Below are 23,281 nucleotides of genomic sequence, written 5' to 3'. Positions count from 1 at the left end.
TGTCTTGTACCTTCCATATATTCCTGAATATCAGGTGCACTTTTCCCCCCTCAATATTTTTTCACTAAAAAAATAAGTTTGCCTTATGTTCATCTTCTAACAGTGTGTCTGATATTATATGACACTCTCCCAAATACTTAATGGTACAACAAAGTACAATTTGGGAAGACATATCACCCTAAAATAATCTCCATCAATGAGTATTGTGGATGCTTATAAAGGGTACATAATAAAAATCAGTAAGAAATGGAGACAAAGAAATTTAGCACAGATTTGGTCAGTATTCCCAGGGTTCTGAACTTACATAGTTGTAAATCAGATCGTTTGCTTAAAAAATAAAAATAGATAAGTTAAATTCAGAATTCAGCTGGTTAAATATGGCAGCTGGTTAAATGCATGTTACCTTCATTCCCTTTTCTAAACACCACTAAAATGAAAGTAAATGATTAGAAACCATATATACTCATCAGGGTAAAGAAAACTAGAGGGGATTCCACATGACAAAGGATGTGTCAACAAAATTTTGGAAGATGGAAAATGGATGGATGGGTGATAACCAACCTAGCAGAGCAAAGGTAGGTCAATCCCATCCTCCTGTTTAGGAGGAAGCCAACAACAGCAACAGGTTCAGAAATGAGGGGACCTGATACTTCTGAAAGGCTGAAGGGTAAGGCCATGGCCTTGAAATAAGAACGATTATTTGAAAGTCCGTATAAGAAGCTGCTAAACCCTAGACTTTTACTTTCCCTCTGCTTCCCCTCCCACCCACCACCCCCAGACACATGTAACTTGCTCAGCTATAGGCAACTACCTCTGATTCCTCAGGTTTAGCAATGAGTTTTTAGAAAATATCAGCACAACCCATAAAAAAATTGACTTGGAATTCATTAAGATTAAACTTCTGTTCTACAAAATACACTGTTAAGAAAATGAAAAGACAGGCTGCAGACAGAATATTCATAAAACACATACTGGATAAAAGACTTGTTTCCAAAGTATACAAAGATTTCTTAAATGTAAGAGTAAGAAAACAAACAAGCCAATTTAAAAATGGGCAAAATATCTGAAAATCTCATTAAAGAAGATACACAGATGGCAAGTAAGCATATAAGATGCTCAACATCGAATGTCTTTAAGTAATTACAAATTTAAAAAATGATACCACTGCATATCTATCACAATGGTTAGAATCCAAAAAACTGACAGTACCAAATGCTTATGAGCATATGGAGCAACAGGAACTCTCATTTTTGGTGGGTGGGAATGCAAATCGCATAGCCATTTTGGAAGACAGTTTGGCAGACTCTTACAAGGCTAAACACCATACAATCAGCAATCGTGCTTAGAGTTATTTACCCAAGTGACTTGAAAATTTAATGCACATACAAGATCCTGCATGCAAATGTTTACAGCAGCTCTGCTCCTAATCACCCAAAACTGTAAGCAGTCAGGATGTCCTTCAATAGCCAAATGAGTTTAAAAAATTAACACATCCATGCAATAGGACATTATTCAGCAATAAAGAAAGAGCTATGAAGCCACAAAAAGACACGAATGAACCTTAATGCATATTGCTAAGTAAAAGGAACCAGTCTGAAAAGGGTACATATTGTTTGGTTTCCATTTTATGATATTCTGGAAAAGGCAAAACTGTAGAGACAATAAAAACTACAGAGATCACGGCTGCAAGGATTCAGAGGTAAGAGGGAGGGTCACATACAGGTAATGTGCAAAGCTACCTCACAGAGGGGGTGGATGGAAAAGCTGCTAAGTAACTTTGGGAATGAGTGGAGCCTGTGAGACTAAAGGCAAAATGAGCTGCACAGAAACACTGTACTCCAGTGTATAAAGTTGTTTCCCATGTACATATGAGTTAATTCCACATATATGCTGGAATTGAACAATTAAGCAAATGGATGGCTAAATAGTAGAAGCCAGGATTCGCACTGCTGGAGTGGGAATTTACAGATAAGCAAGGGGACGAGATTGGAATGAGCCACGCGTCATGGTTTAGTTAGACATGCAAGTATGAACTCATGTTTAGCTTAATATAGATGCAGAATATGTGTAATGCTGGATTCCTGGAGAAATGGCCAATTCTAGGACTGGGCCAGGAAATATATGAGATGAGCCTGAGGCATTATATAATTCTAGAAAGTAAGAACTTACACACAAAACAAACAAACCAATCCCACACGTATGTCATAGGGACACAGGAACCAAAGGAAACAGCTTCCAGTGGTCAAAGCTGAAACAATTTGAACAGTAAAAACAGCAAACTCAGGCATTTGATAAAATTCAACATTTAGGATATAATTCTTAGGACGTTAGGAATAGAAGGGAACTGCCTGCAGTTATCTGCAGGATACCTACAAAAAGTTTACTGCAAACATCATATGTAAAGGTGAAATATTGAAAGCTTTCTTCCTGAGACTGGGAAAAGGCAAGCTTATCCACTCTCACCATTTCTATTCAATACTGTACTAGAGGTCTTAGACAGTACAAAAATACAAGAAAAAGAAATAAAAGGAATAAAGACTAAAAAGGAAGAAATAAAAATGTCATTAGTCACAGACAACATAATTGTATTTGAAAAAATCCAAAAGAAATCAAATGGATTTAGCACGGCTGCTGGATAGCAGGCCAATATACAAGTATCAATTGTTATTTCTCTGTACTACCCAAATAATTTCTAAATTATGTTTAAATATGTTAAAAAAATATGTGTAAATAATTCACTAGCCTCCAATATCATAAACATGTGAATAAATCTAAAACGGATCTGTAAGACCTCAAAACAAAAAATCCAGAAAACTTCACTGAGATAAATTAAAGAAGCCCTAAATAAGAGGTCTACATCTTGAGCAAGGATTTAAAGACTCAGTAAGTCGATCCATAATTCAATGTATTCCCTCCATGCCATCCCTCCCCAAAACTCCCTGCAGTTTTTTAAAGGTGGAAATTGACAAGCTGATTCCAAACTTTGCATAGATATGCAAAAGATAAACAATAAATAACACAATGCTGAAGAAGATCAAAATTGGAAAATTCAACCACTGGATAATGAGACTCAGTATAAAGTTAAATTTAGAATTATTGAAAATATCTACAAACAGAACAATGGAATGGAATAACGTACAGAAATAGACCATGCATACAATGACACTAGACTTATGACAAAGTTGATGCAGAGTAGCCCTGGAAAAATGGATGGTCTTTTTCAATAAATGGTACTGTGTCAACTGAATATCCAAATGGGATAAATAAATCCTGACCCCTTGATGTAAAGGGTACCTCACATCCTTCAATAATTAATTCCAGGTATGTTGTTGAAAATCTACATGTAAAATATAAGACAAATAGAAAAATAGGTCACTGACATTAAAAACAAAACAGAACAACACATAAATCAGGTGAAGTAGAGTTAGTACGGTCATTTCCCCCTAGTCAACATCCCAGCAGCTGCCTAGGATACAAATCACCTTCTTACACACCTTCCCTATGTCTACACATAACCAGAGGTGGGCTAGCAATTCGCAAAATCCTAAATTTAGTAAGCTTTCTATTTTAAGCCACTGGCCACCCAGCTCTGTACCCTTTCCTCCTCTTAAAGAACATAGAATATTCCTGTTCCAAGCTTCCTCTCCTTTATCAACACGGTAAAGAACACGTTATTGAATATACTTTTAAATGCTCACACGTGGGTTTTAGTCAATATTTTTCAGCCAACCAATTACTTCAACTAAACACATTTTTAGGCAGAGGGAATTTCAAGTAGTGTCAAATGGGAGGGAACTAGAGAAAAGAGGAAGTGATCCTAAAAATCACATTCTACAATATATTGGCCAAGAAGGGTAAACCTTCTTTAACATCTTTTAGGATGACTGGGGGATTTATGTGCATATGGAAGCGGTTGAAGATGACTTCCCAAGACCAGTCTTTATTTTCCTGGGAAAGACAAAGTGGGAACTAATCTGGCTGTTGAATGCAAAAAATATATATTCTTGGGTGTTGCCCCTGGCCAATATAGTAGGTGTTAGCTCGTTTTAAGTTCCAGACCCACGTATCGTAACACAATTCTTCTAGGGGGACCTTTTCTCCTAAGACATTCTATAATTTTAATATAAATTTTATCTCTTCCCACAGACTTCCTTTAATCCTTTCAGATGTATGTTCCATCTTTGCGGTACATGGAATTTTTGTTTTATTTAACACTTTAAGGTATCTTTCCGTCCTTCCTTTCTCTGAAGTCCTGTAACATATACCAACGTCTCATTATTTCTACCTTTGGTAATGGAATTTCTGACAACAAAGTATGTCCCTGGAACACATCCTCTTCAGTACCAGCAGAATAAATATTTTGAAGAAGAGTAAGATACAGGTACAGCTGGGATCTGCAGGTGAAGGAGACAAGTGATAAACAGGATAGAAAAAAACAAAGGGGTTAAAATATTTTTGAGTATTATAGAAAAAATTACAGCTACTGCTCTACACTTTCATGAAAGGCTTTACTTTTCTATTATAAAACAGAAAAAAACCCTAGAAATTAAGATATTAAAAAAAAGCCAATTTAGGACTTGTGCACATTTAAACATAGTAGTTTCAGACATGAAAAGTAACTTTTTAAGAAATCGCTTAACATTTTCGCTTTATAACCCTTATAAAAAGAAATTAAAAGACAAAAGCATATATCACTCAGCTTGTAGCACAGATTCAACCATTAAGATGGTCTCATATTGCTTCCTAGCTTCCTCAGAGAGTTCTCTGCTACTAGTTAGGTCTGCCCCACTGAATTTATTACAGGAGACATCGTGGAAATGGTATAAAATAGCATTTTTAAGATTTTTAATCTAGTTGAATCTCACCGTTGTTAGAGGCCATAAATGATGCCTCCCAATGGAATGCCATTGAACTCAGTGATTTTTGTTCAGAATGAAGCAACTACACCGACTGGTGTAAAGATGACGGTCGAGGGCTAAGAGTTTGTGACAGCTCATAACGGTAAATATTATCTATCAAAAATAGAGGAGAGGACTTCCCTGGTGGCGCGGTGGTTGAGAGTCCGCCTGCCGATGCAGGGGACACGGGTTCGTGCCCCGGTCCGGGAAGATCCCACATGCTGCGGAGCGGCTGGGCCCGTGAGCCATGGCCGCTGAGCCTGCGCGTCCGGAGCCTGTGCTCCGCAACGGGAGAGGCCACAACAGTGAGAGGCCCGCGTACAGCAAAAAAAAAAAAAAAAAAAATAGAGGAGAAAATTGGGGAAAACGGGGAGTAAGGGTCAAGTATATAACTCTGTAGGATTGCTGTGTTCATATATAAAACCGTTAAAAGGTTTGTGGATAATTTTAGAAAAACAGTCTACTACAGCCCTAATTCCGGAATCCAAATTTCAAGATTGATTTTTTTTTACGGTAAGGGAAAAAGCTATAGTCCTGTAGGAAAGTGGAGAAACACTGAAACACTAGGGAAATGTAAAGCAAGGAAAACATCAACTATTCTCAGCTCTTCCTTCTCATCAGTATTTCCGAGGAGCCGGACTGCCCCTCAGCTCAGAGGCTCCAACAGCAGGAATCGGTCCGTCTAGGACTTCCCACCCTAAGTTACAACCTGATCTGAGAAGATGAGCTCTTCCCATTTCTTCGTTATCAAAAGGATATCCCAGTCGGGTTCATGGGCAAGGCACGTCTAGCGCTCTCCTCCCCTGCACTTGATTTAAAAGGATGAAAAGGCAGCCCTGGTCACTCGCCCCAGCCGGGGCCTCGGTTAGGGCAGCGGAGAGAGGCGACCCCGGCCCATCCCGGGGCGCAGCCCCGCCTGCACCCCCCGCGCTCACCCAGCAGCGGCCGAGCAACGAACGGGCTCCAAAGGCCTCCGGCCCCGCACAACGGGCAGAGGAGGTGGTAGCATGTGCAATCCCAGAGCCCCGGGAGGCCAGCCTCCAGCAACGACTCCCTGCGGCCCGACGCCGACGCCGGGACGCGCTTCTCCCGCCGACCGTTTGTATTCTGAGCAGCGGGTGGAAGCCCGCCACGCACCGCGGCAGGACCTTCCAAGCTGCCGGCTCCCCTGCGCTCCTGGATTCCCCGCTGCAGATTCCACAGCACGTTCGTACAGAGCCCTGTAAAGACTGACCCTGCCGAGAGTCTTTCCTGTCCAGTCCGATCCCAAGGTGCAGATTCGAAGTCTGCCCGGTTCTGAGGCTCACAGGGGCTCGGACTGCGAAGTGAGAGACCGGGACTCTGTGGCGAATCGTAGATCGAGGGGATAAAAATACTTCTTCTTGAAGCGCCCCCGAATACGGACGTCACTTCCGGCAACAATAGGAAACGTCAAAACTCGGAGAGTCGGCCGCTCAGGCTGCTGCAGCCTGGGGCACGCTGAGTTCGGAGGGATCAGGTGCTGTTTCTGGGATTCTCCCCGACCTCACCTTCACCAGCGTGAACAAATAAAGTTTGAACCGGCTACTCCATGGCCTGGGCACCCCTTCCCGGCTGAGCCATTTTCTTTTTGGCTGAAAGCCCCCGCCCAGAGGCCGATTCGTCGCGGCGGCGGTGGGGAATCGCAGGTCGCTCAGGTAAGGGTGTCCCCCTAGATATTTCAGAGTTCTTGCCTCTCTTCCCTGTACACCCCTACTTTTCTTCTCGGAAATGATGACCATCGGTGCTCCAGTTGGCAGAAACTTGCCAACCAGCGAGACTTTGGGGCCAATGGCTGTGCGAAGCACCTTGAGTGACAGCGGAGTTGGCTAATTAAAATGAGGAATCCGTGTCAGGAGGCGGGAGTAGGTGTGCTCCTTGCGTTCCTGGGTCACTGGGGACCCCTAGGTCAACTTGGGACCCCAGGTAGGACCCGGCTTCACTCTGAAATAAAGCCGGGAAACAGCAGAGGTTACGCTCTTCTAGCCCAGGTGTTGCTTTCCAAGTAGAATGTGTTTTTGGTGCATAGGCAGAGTTTTTGGCTCTTAACATACTTTTTACAGTAACATGAATGCAAACACATCCAGTTAAGGTCACGATGGATTGCCAGTTGCTTCAGCTGTTAAACTTTGGTTATAAACTCGGCAGATTCTTAACTTGTCTCTTGCTTGTTTCTCTGTGACTAGGCTCTAGTTTCTTATATGGTGCTCAATTATTATTAAAATTGGGTGAAATCACAAATGGTCCCAATCCTCAGTCGTTTAAGGGTTTTGTTTTATTTTTAGGTTCTGTATGTATTTAGTAATATAATAATTGAATCTACTTCTTTTAACAAGTGGAGTCTTTATTTTCAAGGATCCCAGGTATTTCCATATCAATAGATTATGACATTTATTACTTCAAAGTGAAGCTAATTTATGTTTTCCATTTCAGCTTTACATATTTTTTTTAATGTTGCAGCTGGTGACCATATTTCTGGGGTAGGGAGAATTTTTACCCTCTAAGAAAATGGTTCACAAACTTGAGCAGATATCAGAATTAAGAATAAATTTTATTCTCTTTTCGGGTTGAGTAGGAAACTCGCCATTTTTATCCAGTTAACTTGACAGTTTGTCTGAGATACTGTATACAGTATGGCAGCTGACTTTCGCTCAAGTGAGCAATCCAAGAGAGAGCACCCAAGACTCTCTCTAGTCTTCTATAAGCTAATCTCAGAAGTGGCATCCCATCACTACTGTCATATTCTGTTGATAGGAGTCAATAAATCCAACTCAGTCACTGTGGAGAGGATTACACAAGGGCGTGAGTCCCAAGACGCAAGGGCCTATGGGAGCCATCTTAGAGGCGACCTAACACAGACACCCTGGCTAATAACTTTTAGGAGTTAATAGATAGAAATAACTGAGCAAAAATATGCCTGATTGTAATGAAATAGACAAACTTATACATGGATTTTATTTCTTGGAAAGTTGTTTTTTTTTTTTTTTTCTGGGGGAGGTTGTCTTTTTTTTCTGCTAAATGCCTGAAGAGAGGCTTATTATTTTTCTTGGAAAGCTTTGCTTGAGGAATGACATGTGTGAGAGGAAGGTTTGTGTTTTTAAGGTGTACGTGAATAGAGCATATCACAACTGGAGACTGTGTATTCCTTACCCATTGCCATTTTATATGGTTGAAATGGTTTCAAAATAAACATGAGCAAAGATAGCTTTAAAGGTGGAAAGAAGTTAGGAAAGGCTAGAGGTAAGCCTTTCTAGTGTAGAAAGAATGTGGCCGTCTCTATGTTGGTATGAGAGCAAACGGGTGGGAGAGGTCTGTCTGAGAACAGAAATATGTTTGTGTGTTTGTTTTTAAGCATTATTAGATGTCAGGTACCACCTTCTTTCAGCATTACCTGGGCGCACATCACCAGCACAGCTTTTGTCAGTGAACCAAATGAGCTTATTGGAAATGAAAGGTACGGTCTTCCCGGTTTATTGTGACACTGTTTTGGCCTTGACCCACTGTAAAATTGCCTATGCTTCTTCCAGGTTTGAAAGATGTTGTCATCTTTTATACCTCAGGTGCTTAACGCCAGCCGACTGTGTCAATCCTCAAATTGTAGATTTGGCTTTTAAATAGGTACTCCCTATCAGGTTAACATAGTTCATTTATAGTAGGTTACAACCAATTAACTAGTGTAGTTTTGGGTCCTTAGATGTCTGCTAAATTTAGTTTTGGCCCCTTAGATGTCTGCCAGATTTTAAACAGGTGCTTGCTAAAATAACACAGTTGAAATACTTCATTCACAAAATATCTTATGGTAATAACTAGATAAGCTGAACCATGTCTTGTAATTTATTACACTTATTATCAGTTTAACAGGGAATGTTTTGTGTGTTTATTGTGCTTAGAATTGTATAAATTAAAAGATAGTTATTTTCCTTATTTCACGTTACAAAAACATGAATTACCAAGAAATTACCTTTTCTTTGATCACAAAGCATTGAAATTAGTCATTCAAATTTATGATTTTATCATTCATTACTTAACCAACTGCTATGTTTTGATACAACTCTTTTTTTTTCCTACATATTGATTCAGATTTGGAAACTGAGGCTAATCCATTGGCTGACCTATGATAATGTGTCAAAATCATTAACATGAAGTCTATGAATTATACATTAACTCACGTTGCATTTCCATTGAATTATTTTACTTACTATTTGAAAACAACTTTAATGAAATACATCCACTTCTAGAAATTTATGTTCTCCATTTCTTTATTTTTTTCTCGTGGTTTTGTTTTACTGACATTTATTGACATAGATTCTCCAGTGAAACTTGAATGAGTTTATATTCTATTTAGGGCAAGTGCTTTTGTGATGTAGATAGAGATGAGAAAAGATATTTGCTTTCAAGTTTAGGCTGTTTGGGAATTTAGCTCTGTGATCAGCAGTTTGTGTATCCTGCAAGAGCAGATTGCAGGGGATTTCATAAGCTATTTGAAAGAAGGAACAAGATTTTAGCAAGTGAGCCATGCTTGGAGAGCCCCTATCTGCTCATCCTGAGCAGTGATTTGTAGAAGTCATGGACATGGGGGGAAAGAGATGGAAAGGACAGATGCTAAATACACATACACAGGCACACATACGTCCATCTCCATCACCTCTTCCTTTTATTTTAATTTTTTAGGATTTTCTCATTTTTATAGGATCATAGAATTTTATAGCAAAAAGAGAACTTAGGGATCATCAAGTTCAAAACCCGCTTTTTACCAGTGAGGAAAGTGAGGCTTTGAGTATTGTGCCCTCTACTCACAACTAGTTGAAGGAGCCTGAATCAAGCTCATGTTTTGTGTCAGTCTGTTTTCATTGTTAGATGTTTTCTCATCTCACTTCTGACTTTCCTATTGGCTCCTGTCAATATTTATTTTATGTTAATACCTTGTCTTATTTGTGTAAAAGCAATTCAGTGAGAATTACAGTTTTTGTTTTGTTTTCCCATTTTTTTTATTATGGTGAAATATACATAACATAAAATTTACCATCTTAGCTTTTTTTTTTTTTTTTTGCAGTACGTGGGCCTCTCACTGTTGTGGCCTCTCCCTTTGCGGAGGGGCCCAGCCGCTCCGTGGCATATGGGATCTTCCCGGACTAGGGCACGAACCCATGTCCCCTGCATCGGCAGGCGGACTCTCAACCACTGCGCCACCAGGGAAGCCCCATCTTAACCATTTTTAAGTGTACAGTTCAGTAGCATTAATAAACACATCGTTTAGTTTTTTAATTCCCCAACTCTCATAGGAATGGCTTTGCAGTCAGTGGGCATGGAGTGTGGTGTGCCATGAGGAGGTAGGTTGGGATGTGCTGCCATGACCACTGCTGATTGCAGTTGGGTTGAGTAAAGAGTGCAGTTAAAGAATCAGTGTAATTAAAAATAATGCCAGTGAGAAATTCAATAAATTTATTTTATTTGAAAGTTAAAACAGACAGTGGAACATCTCTTGCAAAAGAAGCTGAAGAAATAAGTGAAATTAAATAAGCCCCCAATTCTCTGCTTTTTGGTTACATTTTAAATGACATCTTAATGTTTACATTTGTTTAGATACCATTTGGTAACACTCATTACAGAATCAAAGAACAGGAAAAAACCTTCAGAAAACAAAGTAATATTGTAAATCTTTTTCGAATTAAAAAAAAAACCTACAATGGTATGCTTTTTAGTAGCAAAAACTGCTCTTGCAGGACCAGATCTTTAAATTTAATGACTGGTTTTTTTTGTTTTGTTTTGTTTTTTTATGTTTTTAATGTACCCTGTGACCTCTTAGTACTTAGCTATTTCCCTTTTTTCCTGAAAAAGGCCTCCTTGTGGACTTACCCTTCCTTCATTTCTCTACAGTTGTTGCCTTTCAATGTTAGAAGTGTGATTGGTTATCAGGTTTTTTTCTTTTCTTTTTTTCCCCTCTACTCAGTCTGTTCTAAACTACTTTGGTGGTCTGCTCTTTTGGAAGTAGAGAAGTAAATGTTGGGCTGCCAATTTGGTTATATATGTATAAAATATTTTCTCATAGAATCTCCCATGTTCTTATGCCTTTGAGTAATATCACATGATAACACTTAAAAAGATTTTTAAAACCTAAAGTAACCAAAAATCTAGTTGTTACTTTCTCATTGGAAAAAAATTGAAAATCTCTAAGAAGATATAAATGAGTGAATTTCCTCATCTTTAAGGCAATAGAATTTGCATGTTAGAGATAATTCTTTTGGTACACATTTTAGATCTTTATCTGAGATAGGAAATTTCTTATTTGTAAACCCCACTATTTAGACACTTAAGAAATATTGAAAAAAACTAACCATTTATAATGAGTGTTTAAAGTAGCTCATTCATGTCACTCATAAAGTAGCTCATTCATGTTAAACCCGTGATTTAACACTGCTTGCTCAGGAAGAGACTTTATGGAATCTCGTTTGCTTCAGACAAAAGTGTTTAAAGCAGAATGCTTTCCTGAGACCTCCAGGCTGCTTTGTGTTCTTCCCATCTTCCACTGCGTGTCATCCATCCATCTAAATGGTGCATAATCCATTCTTTATTACATATATTTGTTTCCACAGCATGTGCTATTTGAATGCTTAGTGCCATAAAATTGCTAAAAGCAGTGGTACAGTGTGTTCTTTTAGAATAGTACTTTATTTGATGTTTAACTTGTTACATAGGGATGTTTTGATTAAAGCTGTTTAATATATTTTAAAGATAATTTTATATTAGATATACCAACAGGTATTAATAAAGTAATCTCTATCATTCTTTTGTGGAAATACTCTACTCTTTTGAAAAGAGAACAAGACATTACAATAACAGAAAAGTATTGTTCTCATAAACGTTAATAATTAACTTGATAGAGTGCTTGGTAATTAATCTAATCTATGCTGCGTCCTAAGTGGAAGTGCCTTTGTGCTATGTTACAACAGATTTGTTTAGACTACCACTGTATTTCTTTTTTAAAAAATGAGAAAAGTACATCCAAAATATGTCAGAAAAATATAGCTGTTTCTCAGATTTTTGCATTAGAAAAAAGGAAATGAGTCAGGGCGTACATACTGCTTTGCCAATTAAAAGATGCTTTTATATATGTTATCTCAGTTAAGGCTTATAGCAATCCTGTAAAATAGATAGGAGTGATTTCCCCTATTTTGTAGGTAACCGAAGATCAGAAACCTCGTTTGAAATATCTAAGGTCATACAGCGTATGGCATAACTGGAACTCCAACTTTAAATTCACTCTCCAAAGTAGCAGTGTGAAGAAAACCTACACATTTCTCTCAAGCACACATCATAGAGCCCACATTCTCTAGTCTCAGCATAATAAAGCTAGATATTAATTTTAAAAACCAAAAGGCCTAAATACTTAGATTAAAAAATACAGACTTCTAAATTATCCGGTCAATGTGTAAAAAAAGTACTATTATTATTGTCGCTGTTATTTTCATAGAAACAAGGATATCTAAGTAGTAAGGAGATTAAACAACTTACTGATTTTTAAAATATTTTTACCAAATTGGATCATTATTCCCACAAATCAGAAATATTATAAAATTGGAATTGAAGCAATCCAAATTAAATCACATTAGTTTATGTAGTTTGATTTTTAATGAGTAGTTAAACCAATTTTCTTTAATGTATTTTGCATTTATGCTGGGGTTTTTTTTATTAGACCAAGTAACAGGCACACATCAATCCTTTTGCATTTATACTGTTACTCAATTATTGATACTTCCTAGGTAAATAGTCAAAACATTATTATAGATCTGTATCCTTAAGTATTCGTATTCCTTGATTCTGTCTTCTTTTAATCTATACAGTACATTCCACGAAGTCAGAGGTGATTCATAGGTCATAGATTTTTAATAATTAGTTGGGTATCCTTAAATCTAAAATAGTTACTATTTGTCATAGACACTAGGCTTGCTGTGTCCTTGGTCACCTTCTTTAGAGTGTTTATTAGAGTCTCTAGTTCTTTGAAAAACTATATTATGGTATCATTTACATACCGTAAAATTCACCCATTTTAAGTGTACAATACTCTGTCCTTTTTTTTTTTCCAGTTAATTGTAGATACACATGCAGTTGCAAGAAATATACCAAGAGATCTCTTGTACACTTTGCCTAGTTTCCCTAGGCAGTGACATATTGCATAACCATTATATACTATCACAACCAGGATATTGACATTAATACATTGCACCTATCTTATTCAGAATTCCCCAGTTTATTTTTGCTCAAATGTGTATCTGTGTGTATGAGATTCTGTGCAGATTCACATATCCAGCACCACAGTCAAGACACTGAACAGTTCAAACACCACCGGGATCCCTGGTGCTGCCCTTTTATAACTACACCCACCTCCCTCCTGGGTAATGATGCTGAATGTCTATCATGTGTTGTGTACCATTTGTATGTCCTCTTTGGCGAAATATCTGTTCATGTCTTATGTTCAATTTTTCTTTTTTAACATCTTTATGGGAGTATAATTGCTTTACAATGGTATGTTAGTTTCTGCTGTATAGCAAAGTGAATCAGTTATACATATACATATATCCGCATATCTCTTCCCTCTTACGTCTCCCTCCCTCCCTCCCTATCCCACCCCTCTAGGTGGACACAAAGCACAGAGCTGATCTCCCTGTGCTACGCAGGTGCTTCCCACTAGCTATCTACCTTACGTTTGGTAGTGTATATATGTCAATGCTACTCTCTCACTTCGTCCCAGCTTACCCTTCCCCTCATCCGTGTCCTCAAGTCCATTTTCTATGTCTGCATCTTTATTCCTGCCCTGCCCCTAGGTTTTTTTTTAGATTCCATATATTATGTGTTAGCATAGGGTATTTGTTTTTCTCTTTCTGACTTACTTTACTCTGTATGACAGACTCTAGGTCCATCCACCTCACTACAAATAACTCAATTTCGTTTCTTTTTGTGGCTGAGTAATATTTCATTGTATATATGTGCCACATCTTTATCCATTCATCTGTCGATGGGCACTTAGGTTGCTTCCATGTCCTGGCTATTGTAAATATTATGTTCATTTTTTAATTGAATTGTTTGATTTTTTGCTTTTGAGTTTGAAAATTGTTTATATATTCTCGATACTAGTCCTTTGTCAGATATGTGGTTTGGAAATATTTTCTCTCAGCCTGTAGCTTGTGTTTTTGTCTTCACATGGGCTATCAAAGAGCAAAAGTTTTAATATTGATGAGGTCGACTTTATCAACTTTTACTTTTATGGATTGTACTTTTGATGAACTCTCTTTGCCTAGACATAGATCCCTAAGATTTCCTTCTCTGTATTTTTCTAAAAGTTTTATTCTTTTATGCTTTACATTTAAGTCTATGATCCATTCTGATGATTTTTTGAAAGATGTGATATTTAGGTCGAGGTTCATCTAATTCAGTTTTTCTTATTGTTTACCATTCATCCATTCTTGCAGTCAACAAATATTTACTGAGTGCTTTGTAGGTCTAAGGCACTGTGTTTGGTATTGGATTTTTCCATGTAGCCTATTGTGTTGAATTAGTCCCCCATCTTAGTACTTACAGGCAGTTCTTACTCTGCTCAGTACCATGTAAACTGAAATGCATGAGTGTTAGAACTGTGGCCTTGCTGTGCACAGTCCCATGGAACTGTCAGCCAGTATTTAGCTTGGTACTGTACAAGGCAAGGACTACCTGTATATATTTTTAAATTTTTATTTCTTTTAATAAACAATAATAAAGCACAGTATGATAGGTGAGTTCCAAAATTATTGTCATCTTAAGGAACATATGTTTGAGTAATTCGTATTTTATTTTATTTATTTTTTAAAATTAATTAATTAATTTATTATTTATCTTTGACTGCATTGGGTCTTTGTTGCTGTGCGTGGGCTTTCTCTAGTTGCGACCAGCGGGGGCTACTCTTCGTTGTGGTGCACAGGCTTCTCATTGTGGTGGCTTCTCTTGTTGTGGAGCATGGGCTCTAGGCGCGTGGGCTTCAGTAGTTGTGGCACACAGGCTCAGTAGTTGCGGCTTGCGGGCTCTAGAGCGCAGTCTCAGTAGTTGTGGCTCACAGGCTTCGTTGCTCCGCGGCATGTGGGATCTTCCCGGACCAGGGATCGAACCCGTGTCCCCTGCATTGGCAGGCAGATTCTTAACCACTGCATCACCAGGGAAGCCCCTAATTCGTATTTTATAATCAAGAAATATGTTTTAAAAATATAGATCTCAACAGTTGTAACATTGATTTCAAAGATCCAAGAAATTGACACTCTATCCATAAAGCTCTTTATAATTCAAGTTCCTGGGATGTGAAGATGTCATAAAGATCTAGAGTAGAACTTTCTTATTAATCGATTTATTTTGTGATACCGCCATAAGGACTCCTGATATGTTGAATCTTCCCATGAAGTCTTAAAGTTTTCATTTCTAGAAACATGTCTATAGTGATTAAAGATGATGGTAGTACTTAAATGCCAAAAGGTATCTCTGTTATCACTGACTGATAACTAAATACTTGACCTTATTTGCCAAGCTAAGAGTGTCAGCCTAAGCAAAGTTAGTTTCTTCTAACTTTATATATTTACTAGCTGTTATTTTTTTCTCCTAGCGAAGGTAAATGGCACCTCCGAATTCACAGATCCTCAATTAATGGAATTTGGAACCAGGATTATAACTACTCAGATCATTAGGTCCAGAATAACCAGGTGTACTCTGAAATGGGAGAACCAAAATAAATAAGAGTTATCATTTAAAGGGGACTGAGTGGTGACTACAAAACTACCTGTTATGATAAATTCCCTATGGCTTAGGTTCTCTTAACCCCTTTAAGTTCCATGGGATAAGACTTATTCACTGTTTATCTAGTGAGGAAAATGAGTACCACAGACTATAAGCTAAACAGATTCTGTGTGGGAGTCTGAACCAGATCTTTTTTCACGTCAAAGTGTATGTGCTTTCCACAAGAACAGTAGCCTAAAGAGAGGCTGCAGCTGGGAGCAGCATGGAGGTAATAAGCAGTGACAGAGGGAGAAGAGATGAGAGCTAGTGATGAAGAAGCAGATGGTGGCTCGTCTTTGCCAGTTCTGGGCATAAGGTTTGGTGGTTAAGACTAACCTTTGGACTCAGATAGACCTGAGATGGAATCCTAAGTTTTCCATTTGCCAGCTCTGAGATCTTGGGCAAAGTTGCTTAACCTCTCTGAGTCACTATTTCTTCAGCTATAAAATTAGAATAATATCTACCTATGAAGGTTGTTTTGAGGACAAAAATGAGATAACGTATTAAAACTTCCACAATGCTTGGCATAGAGTAAGTACTAAATAAATTGTGGTTTATAGTACAAAAACAATATTATGGTTTAATATTTATATTATTAAATATTATGTTAAAAACATTGTGCACATAATATTATGTATGAAAGGAGAGAACGCAGCCAGGAATTCCAAGCCTTAAATCTGCACATGCAAAGTTAAAGGGGTATTTTTTTCCCCTACTTTCTTTAAAAATACTTCTTCAGCCTTTAAAAGAAAATTTTCTACCACAACTGGCAAGAATAATTCTTACTATTTTGATGTTTGCCTTGACAGGGGTCTCTGCTACTCTTAAACTGTGATGCTGAGCATTTATCTCCGTGATGGTTTTCAGTCTGTATGACGCTAAGGTCTTAGGGCAGTAATTCTTATACTTAGTGCACATCAAACTCAGTTATTTTCAAATTTCACATGCTTGGATTCCTCAACCAGGAGATTTCTGTTTACAGAAAGGTTGTACGATTAATAAAAATAACTGGTGTGTACCTTTTACCCAGATTCACCAATTTTAAACATTTTGCAACATTGCGTTAACATTCTTTCTGTATAGAGACAGATGTTTGTTTTTCTGAACCATTTGAGACTGTCTTATACATTATGCCTTCATAATTCAGTTTTTTTTCCTAAAGAACAAGAATATACTCTGACAAAACCGCTGTACGGTTATCAAATTCAGAAAAGTTGACATTCATATAAGTATTTTTATCCAATCTACAGCCCATATGTCTAGTTTTTCAGTTATCCCAATAATGTCCTTTCTAGCACTTTTTTTTCATGCTAAGATCCAGTCCACACACTGCATTTAGATGTCATGTTTTTCAGTGTCCTTTAATCTGGAATGATTCCTTTCTTTATCTTCACAGCATTGGCAATTTTGAAGGAAAAAAAGATTATTTATAGACTCTTGGGTTTCTCTGATACTCCTCATGATTAGATAAAGGTTATACATTTTTGGCCAGAGTACTGTATAATTGTTATATCCTTCTCAGGGTATCACGTCCAGAGAGGCATATATGTCCTATCCTTCTCAGGGTATCATGTCCAGAGAGGCATATATGTCCGTTTGTCTCTTATTGGTAAATGTTAAGTTTGAACACTTGGTTAAATATTGTCTGATTTCTTAATTTCTTTTTGTAATTAATGAGTAATATATTTGAGACTCTGTAAATCTTCCATTCTTTATCAAATTCCAGATTCAGCACCCACTGATAATTCTTGCCTTAAGAATTAGTTTTTCTATGATGGTAGTTAAATGATGATTTTTCTAACTCATTATTCAGAATTTTACTATAAGGAAGAGCTTTCCTTTCTTCATGTAATATTTAGTGATCATCAGTGTAGACTCACTCATGGATTTCTTTTTTTTATGTGATAATTGAAGTATCATTCAATAAGTTTTACTGAAATGCTCATCATTTTCATTCTGTGAAAATATGGTTTTGTCAAAACAAATGAGCTAACGTTTTATTATTAGCTGTGAAGTGCACTTTATATGTAATGTTTAATACAACAGCCCTCTGAGCTATATGTATTACCCCTCTATTATATGCAAATTATCACCTTAAATATGAGGAAACCAAAGCTTAGACTAGTCGAGTAGATTCCCCAAGGTCCTGTAAGTGCTCATCAGTGAAGTCAGGATTTGAACTCAAGTCTGTTCAACTTCAGAGTCCACAGCACTATGCTCCCTCCGTGACTTGCTTCGCAGCTTCTGTAGTGGATCTCCTGTCTTTTTGAGAGTTTTATCACTTTTCTGACAGTTCTGTCCGCATTCCACACCACTATTACCCTAAGGAAGACTGGGAGTGGGGTGGAACACTGTCAACACCCTTTCCTTTCTCCGAAGGATAAATATATGATAGTAATCCTTCTCAAGTGATTTATCATACTGTGTTCGTGCTCCATATCAAGAACCTATTTAAAGGGAAAAAGACATCCTGCAAGGGTAATTTGCAATAGAAGAATATTTATTTAGCAGTAGAAGAATAGAAAATGCAGTTTTCTTTGTCTGAATCACGTGTAGATAAGCCTCAAACCTCCACCCTCCCCATCAACTTTTTTTAATCCCAAGAACCGGCTGTTGGCTTAACCTCTTTTCTACCTGCTGGATGCTCTCCGAATCACTTTATCCAGTGCTCTATTTAAGTGATCCCCATTAAAGTCCAGAGCCTAGGGAAATCACCCTGATTCTGTGTCCCCTAGCAACATCCCTGAGAGTAATAACAGCTGCCTAACCATATGTCACTAGAAAGATGTTGTAGGGAAAGTACATACAAAATTGATACTAAATGCCTTAAATCTTGAGACTTCAGACATCAGTCACCACGTTTGATTATTTACCTTTAGTGCTGCAAATGCAAAAGAGAAGAATAAATATAATTATCTAAAATGATGACAGATACACTGGGTGAGCTTAGCAGTCAATTCAATTTCTAGATATTTTCTTGCTAAGATAAACAGAGAAATGGCTATGATAAAAATTTTAAAATGTTTATGAGTCTTTTGTGTCAAAATTAAGTTGTACTTACGTTGTAACATGACATAGCATATTTAAACATTAAGGAAGCTTATAGCTCCTTACAAATTTTTGTTGATATTCTGTATTTTTTTCTGTGTTAATTTACTGTCTGTAGTTTTGCCTTTTCTAGGATGTCTTATAATTGGAATCACATATGACATAGCATTTTCAGATCGGCTGCTTTCACTTAGTAATATGCACTTAAGTTTCTTCCATATCTTTTCATGGCTTGATAGCTCACTTCTTTCTAGCACTAAACATTCCATTGTCTGGTTGTACCACAGTAAATTATCCATTCACCTGCTGAAGGACAACTTGATTGCTTATAAGTTTTGGTAATTATGACTAAAGCTGCAGGTTTGTGTGCAGGCTTTTGTGTGGACATGAGTTCCCAACTTATTTGGGTAGATACCAAGGAGCATGAATGCTGGACCATATGGTAAAAGTATGTTTATTTTTGTAAGAAACTGTCAAACTGTCTTCCAAAGTGACTGTACCATTTTGAATTCACACATCCTTGCCAGCATTTGGTGTTGTCAGTTTGGGATTTCAATCATTCTAATAGAAAATAAGAATTTAATTATTAATAGCTTAACCACTACTTCAGGAACTGCTACCATTATGGTAGTATGTGTCATAGGGAGGAAAAGTTACTACCTTTTGTGGTTTCTTTGCAAAAACAAATTTCCCCACATTTAAAGATTATTAATATGTTCCTTCTCTCTGTATCCTCCCTCCCGCATCTCTTTATAGCTTAAGCTTGTGGATTTCCAAGCAGTTCACAGTAAGGACAAAGAGAGAAAAATTATCCTGGACTGTTTTTTCTGTCTTAATCAACAAGTAGCCTGTTACAGTGGCCATTATCCAACTAACAGACAATAATTCAATAAATATACATGCCCTTTTAAATACTGAAAAAATACTCGGTGACATTCTTTGAAATTCTACTCAATTTTCAAATTATTCCTAATAATTTTCAGAATTTCTGGTCACCAGTGGGCTTGGGGAGGGGTTGCTTTTTTATTGTTTGATTATTACTCCTTGTTGTAAGCAGCCAATTAAAACAAAACCATATTTTAAGGTTAGGTCACGCTATGAAATTTAGTTTAATGATTTTGAACAAAAATCCATTTCTTCCTCCAAATTTTTAAAACACGCACGTCCCAGTAGTCAACTTGGGCTTTTAAAACAAGAATATTTTGTTTGTAAAAGAGATCATGAAAATAATTATTTGTGTTAGTTAAAAGCTCTTCCTGATTTCATTTTTCTCAGTGAATTTATTTGCCCAGGAAAAGTTACTTATTTGCAAAACCAAGTGAAATAGAAAGTCTAGGCCAATAGTCTTCTAAATATTTGTATATGAGGAAGTCTGATATTTGTAAGAGATAAATGTAGAGCTACTTTGGTTGGAGGTCAAGTGGAGAGAGAAGAGGCTAGAGCACTCCCATCCCTTCTCCTGCCTTTTCCCAGGTACCTCTGAGGAGTCCATAGGGCTCCTGGAGAAGAACTGGAAAATTAGTCTAAATTATGATTTGTACTTAAAGCAGCAACAGAACCAAATAGTCATTACTGAGCTCTTTATCATGGAGTCCTACGTGTCTAATTTATAAGGTTTCTGAATTAGACTTCAGGGCCTATGTTACATTTTATTACAGCCTACAACTTAAGAGCAGACTGGCAAGAATTAAATGAAAAGCCTGTTTCACAGCTGTTATGCATCTGGGAATTTGGTTAAAAGGGCCTAGCTTAGCTTAGCCTGGGTTGTGATAAAAAGCAGGGTGTACAGGTCTTTTAAGTGAAGTCCTGTGCTCTGATCAGAGTTGTATTTAATACTGGCCCATAAGTCCACATAATTATAATTTGTAAGAGTCTTTAAGACGTCAGTAACTTTTAAATCTTACCTTGTGAAAAATGATTATGTCACCTGTGGACTTTAAAAGTGGTTAGCAAACTGAGATAAAGGTGATAATCAAACTAAATAGTTCTCCATCCAAGTTTCATACTTACTATGTTCCAACTATTTGTAATTTCCTACTCCATTTAATACGCTTTAATGAGCAATGTTCATTCTGATAAATGAATGCTTCATGTAGACTTGTTGTACCGCAGGGAAAGGTGGATTACTTTTGTAATGTCGCCTTCTTACTCCATTCTGGCTTTCTCCCAGGCTTGCAGATGGGTCAGGGGCTGTGGAGAGTGGCCAGAAACCAGCAGCTACAGCAGGAAGGCTACAGTGAGCAAGGCTACCTCAGCAGAGAGCAGGGCAGGAGGATGGCTGCCAGCAGCATTTCTAACACCAGTCATCGCAAACAAGTCCAAGGGGGCATTGATATATATCATCTTTTGAAGACAAGGAAATCGAAAGAACAGGAAGGATTCATTAATTTGGAAATGTTGCCTCCCGAGCTAAGCTTTACCATCTTGTCCTACCTGAATGCAACTGACCTCTGCTTAGCTTCCTGTGTTTGGCAGGACCTGGCCAATGATGAACTTCTCTGGCAAGGGTAAGTTCAGCCCACCATGTTGGATCCAGATAGCTCTAAGTAGAATCTTGCCTACAGGTTGTGGGTTTTTTGTGTTTGTTTGTTTGTTTGTTTTTGGGGGGGGGGTTGGTGCTGCTTGTTAGCATAAACTTTAACGGGTGAATATTTCATCTACTTTTTATATTTTCTAACCACTATTTGTTCAATGAATTAGGCAAATATTGGAAAGCAAAGAGATAATCTACTTGCTGAAGTGAAAGTAGACTGTAGAAATTTCAGCAGCTCTTTTACCAGGTTAAATTTAAGCTATAAATCTAAGAACTTTTGGTGCAATAGAATCTATGGAACCTAAGTTACTCCTTAACAGATTGTATACATGAGTCATGAAAATGAAAGAATCATTGAATCTTGGGTTTTCTAGCATTCTTTACCAAAGTTTACTTAAGTCTCATTATTTTAAAATGAAACTTCTGAACGGAGTAAAACATGTCTAAAAACAAGTTTTTTGAGACTTTAAAACCATTTTTCAATGAAAATCTATGGAGAGAATCAATTATCTAAATAGCCAAACTTTAGTAAAAATGTATTACCAACAATGACATTTTTAACTCAGGCTTCCCGATGCTACAGAATTATAGTATTAATTATGTAGTTCATTTCTCAACTTTCAAATAGCTAAAAATCATCAATATCATCTTGTTATTCTTCCCTTGTCTTGTCATAATGAAGTTACTGTGGAAGTGAGAGGAAATTCTATTAGTAATATTTAAAGTATAGTTATTAATTTTTAATTGTTCAGTGTAAGAGGAAAGAAAAGTACTTTAGGGCTTCCCTGGTGGCGCAGTGGTTGAGAACCTGCCTGCTAATGCAGGGGACACGGGTTCGAGCCCTGGTCTGGGAGGATCCCACATGCCGCGGAGCAACTAGGCCCGTGAGCCACAACTACTGAGCCTGCGCATCTGGAGCCTGTGCTCCGCAGCAAGAGAGGCCACGATAGTGAGAGGCCCGCGCACCGCGATGACGAGTGACCCCCACTCACCACAACTAGAGAAAGCCCTCGCACAGAAACGAAGACCCAACACAACAAAAATAAATAAATTAATTAATAAACTCCTACCCCCAACATCTTCTTAAAAAACAAAGTACTTTAAAACTGGCTCACTTTTATTTATAACCTCTTTTCTACACTTTAGTATTCCCGTCAAACTTAATTTATGATCCTATATTTGAACTTTGTATAAGAGTTTATTTCTATGCTTATATGAACTCAATCAGAATGTGGTTTTCATTTGGGATTTAAATTTGGATTGTTCATTTTTAAAAGAAATGCTTCCTTTAGTGTTTACCACATAATTATGCCTATATATCTGATGCTTGGATTTTTTTTTTCTTAGTGATAAATTAAAGGCTAGCTTAGTTTTTTGTTTTTTTAATTTGGATGTTGAGAGGTTCTGTTGCTTTCATGTAGCTTAGTAATAAAATCAAAAGCTATGGGACTAGATTAAAGAGACTGCTAAAATATTGATAATTTTCTAACAAGTTACTAAACTCATTGTTACAAAATCAGTGATTTCATTAGTTAATATAAATTAACTATTAAGAAGATATTCCCATACAAAATTAGATATTTTACCCACTATCCTCAGAAATTTTGATGTTACAGGCTGAGACGGTAACTTTTTTGTTTTCTTGTAAGCTGTGTGTGTGAGAAAAGAAGGAAGTTTGAGCCAAAAATCAATGATGAATATCAGAAAGTGAAACTATGGTTCACTTTCTGGATGAATACATCCAGAATTTCCAGGCATTGTAATAAGATGAAACGTTAGCTTTCAAATAACAACCAGTAGCTAATGCCTCAAACAGAGTTGGAAACAGGTATACCAATGTGTAGAAACAGTGTGTTTTGAGGTATGAACCATTAGCATTTTAAGTATTACAGATTTTGTAAACAATCATATATAGCTGTGATAGTAAAGAACCAGCGTTTTGAAACTGCTAAACTTAATGTTGCAACTTTTCATTTAAGTATTGAAGTTATAG

General features: G+C 37.3%; 2 protein-coding genes across 8 annotated transcripts in view; one reads left to right on the top strand and one right to left on the bottom strand.

Moving 5' to 3' along the window:
- CEP44 (centrosomal protein 44) overlaps nucleotides 1-6,037 on the bottom strand; it is a 32,668-nt gene extending 26,631 nt beyond the window's left edge. For all 7 annotated transcript variants that reach the window (XR_003790895.1, XM_029203981.1, XM_029203986.1 and 4 more), the window contains exons 1-2: nucleotides 5,834-6,037; nucleotides 4,286-4,394 (exon numbers count right to left, since the gene is read on the bottom strand). The gene's annotated coding sequence lies outside the window, so the exon portion shown is untranslated. The remainder of the gene's footprint in view (nucleotides 1-4,285; nucleotides 4,395-5,833) is intronic.
- Nucleotides 6,038-6,313: 276 nt separating this feature from the next.
- The window catches only part of FBXO8 (F-box protein 8), a 38,903-nt gene continuing 21,935 nt past the window's right edge, over nucleotides 6,314-23,281 (top strand). Inside the window, exons 1-2 of the mRNA XM_029201399.1 lie at nucleotides 6,314-6,574; nucleotides 20,926-21,262. Coding sequence (XP_029057232.1) covers nucleotides 20,934-21,262 — 329 coding nt within the window. The 5' untranslated portion in view covers nucleotides 6,314-6,574; nucleotides 20,926-20,933. The remainder of the gene's footprint in view (nucleotides 6,575-20,925; nucleotides 21,263-23,281) is intronic.

This window comes from Monodon monoceros, unplaced genomic scaffold, assembly GCF_005190385.1.
Source record: "Monodon monoceros isolate NGI ecotype Baffin Bay Population unplaced genomic scaffold, NGI_Narwhal_1 Super_Scaffold_5, whole genome shotgun sequence".
In the NCBI taxonomy this organism is placed as follows: domain Eukaryota; kingdom Metazoa; phylum Chordata; class Mammalia; order Artiodactyla; family Monodontidae; genus Monodon; species Monodon monoceros.
This window is presented reverse-complemented; position numbering and strand designations above follow the sequence as displayed.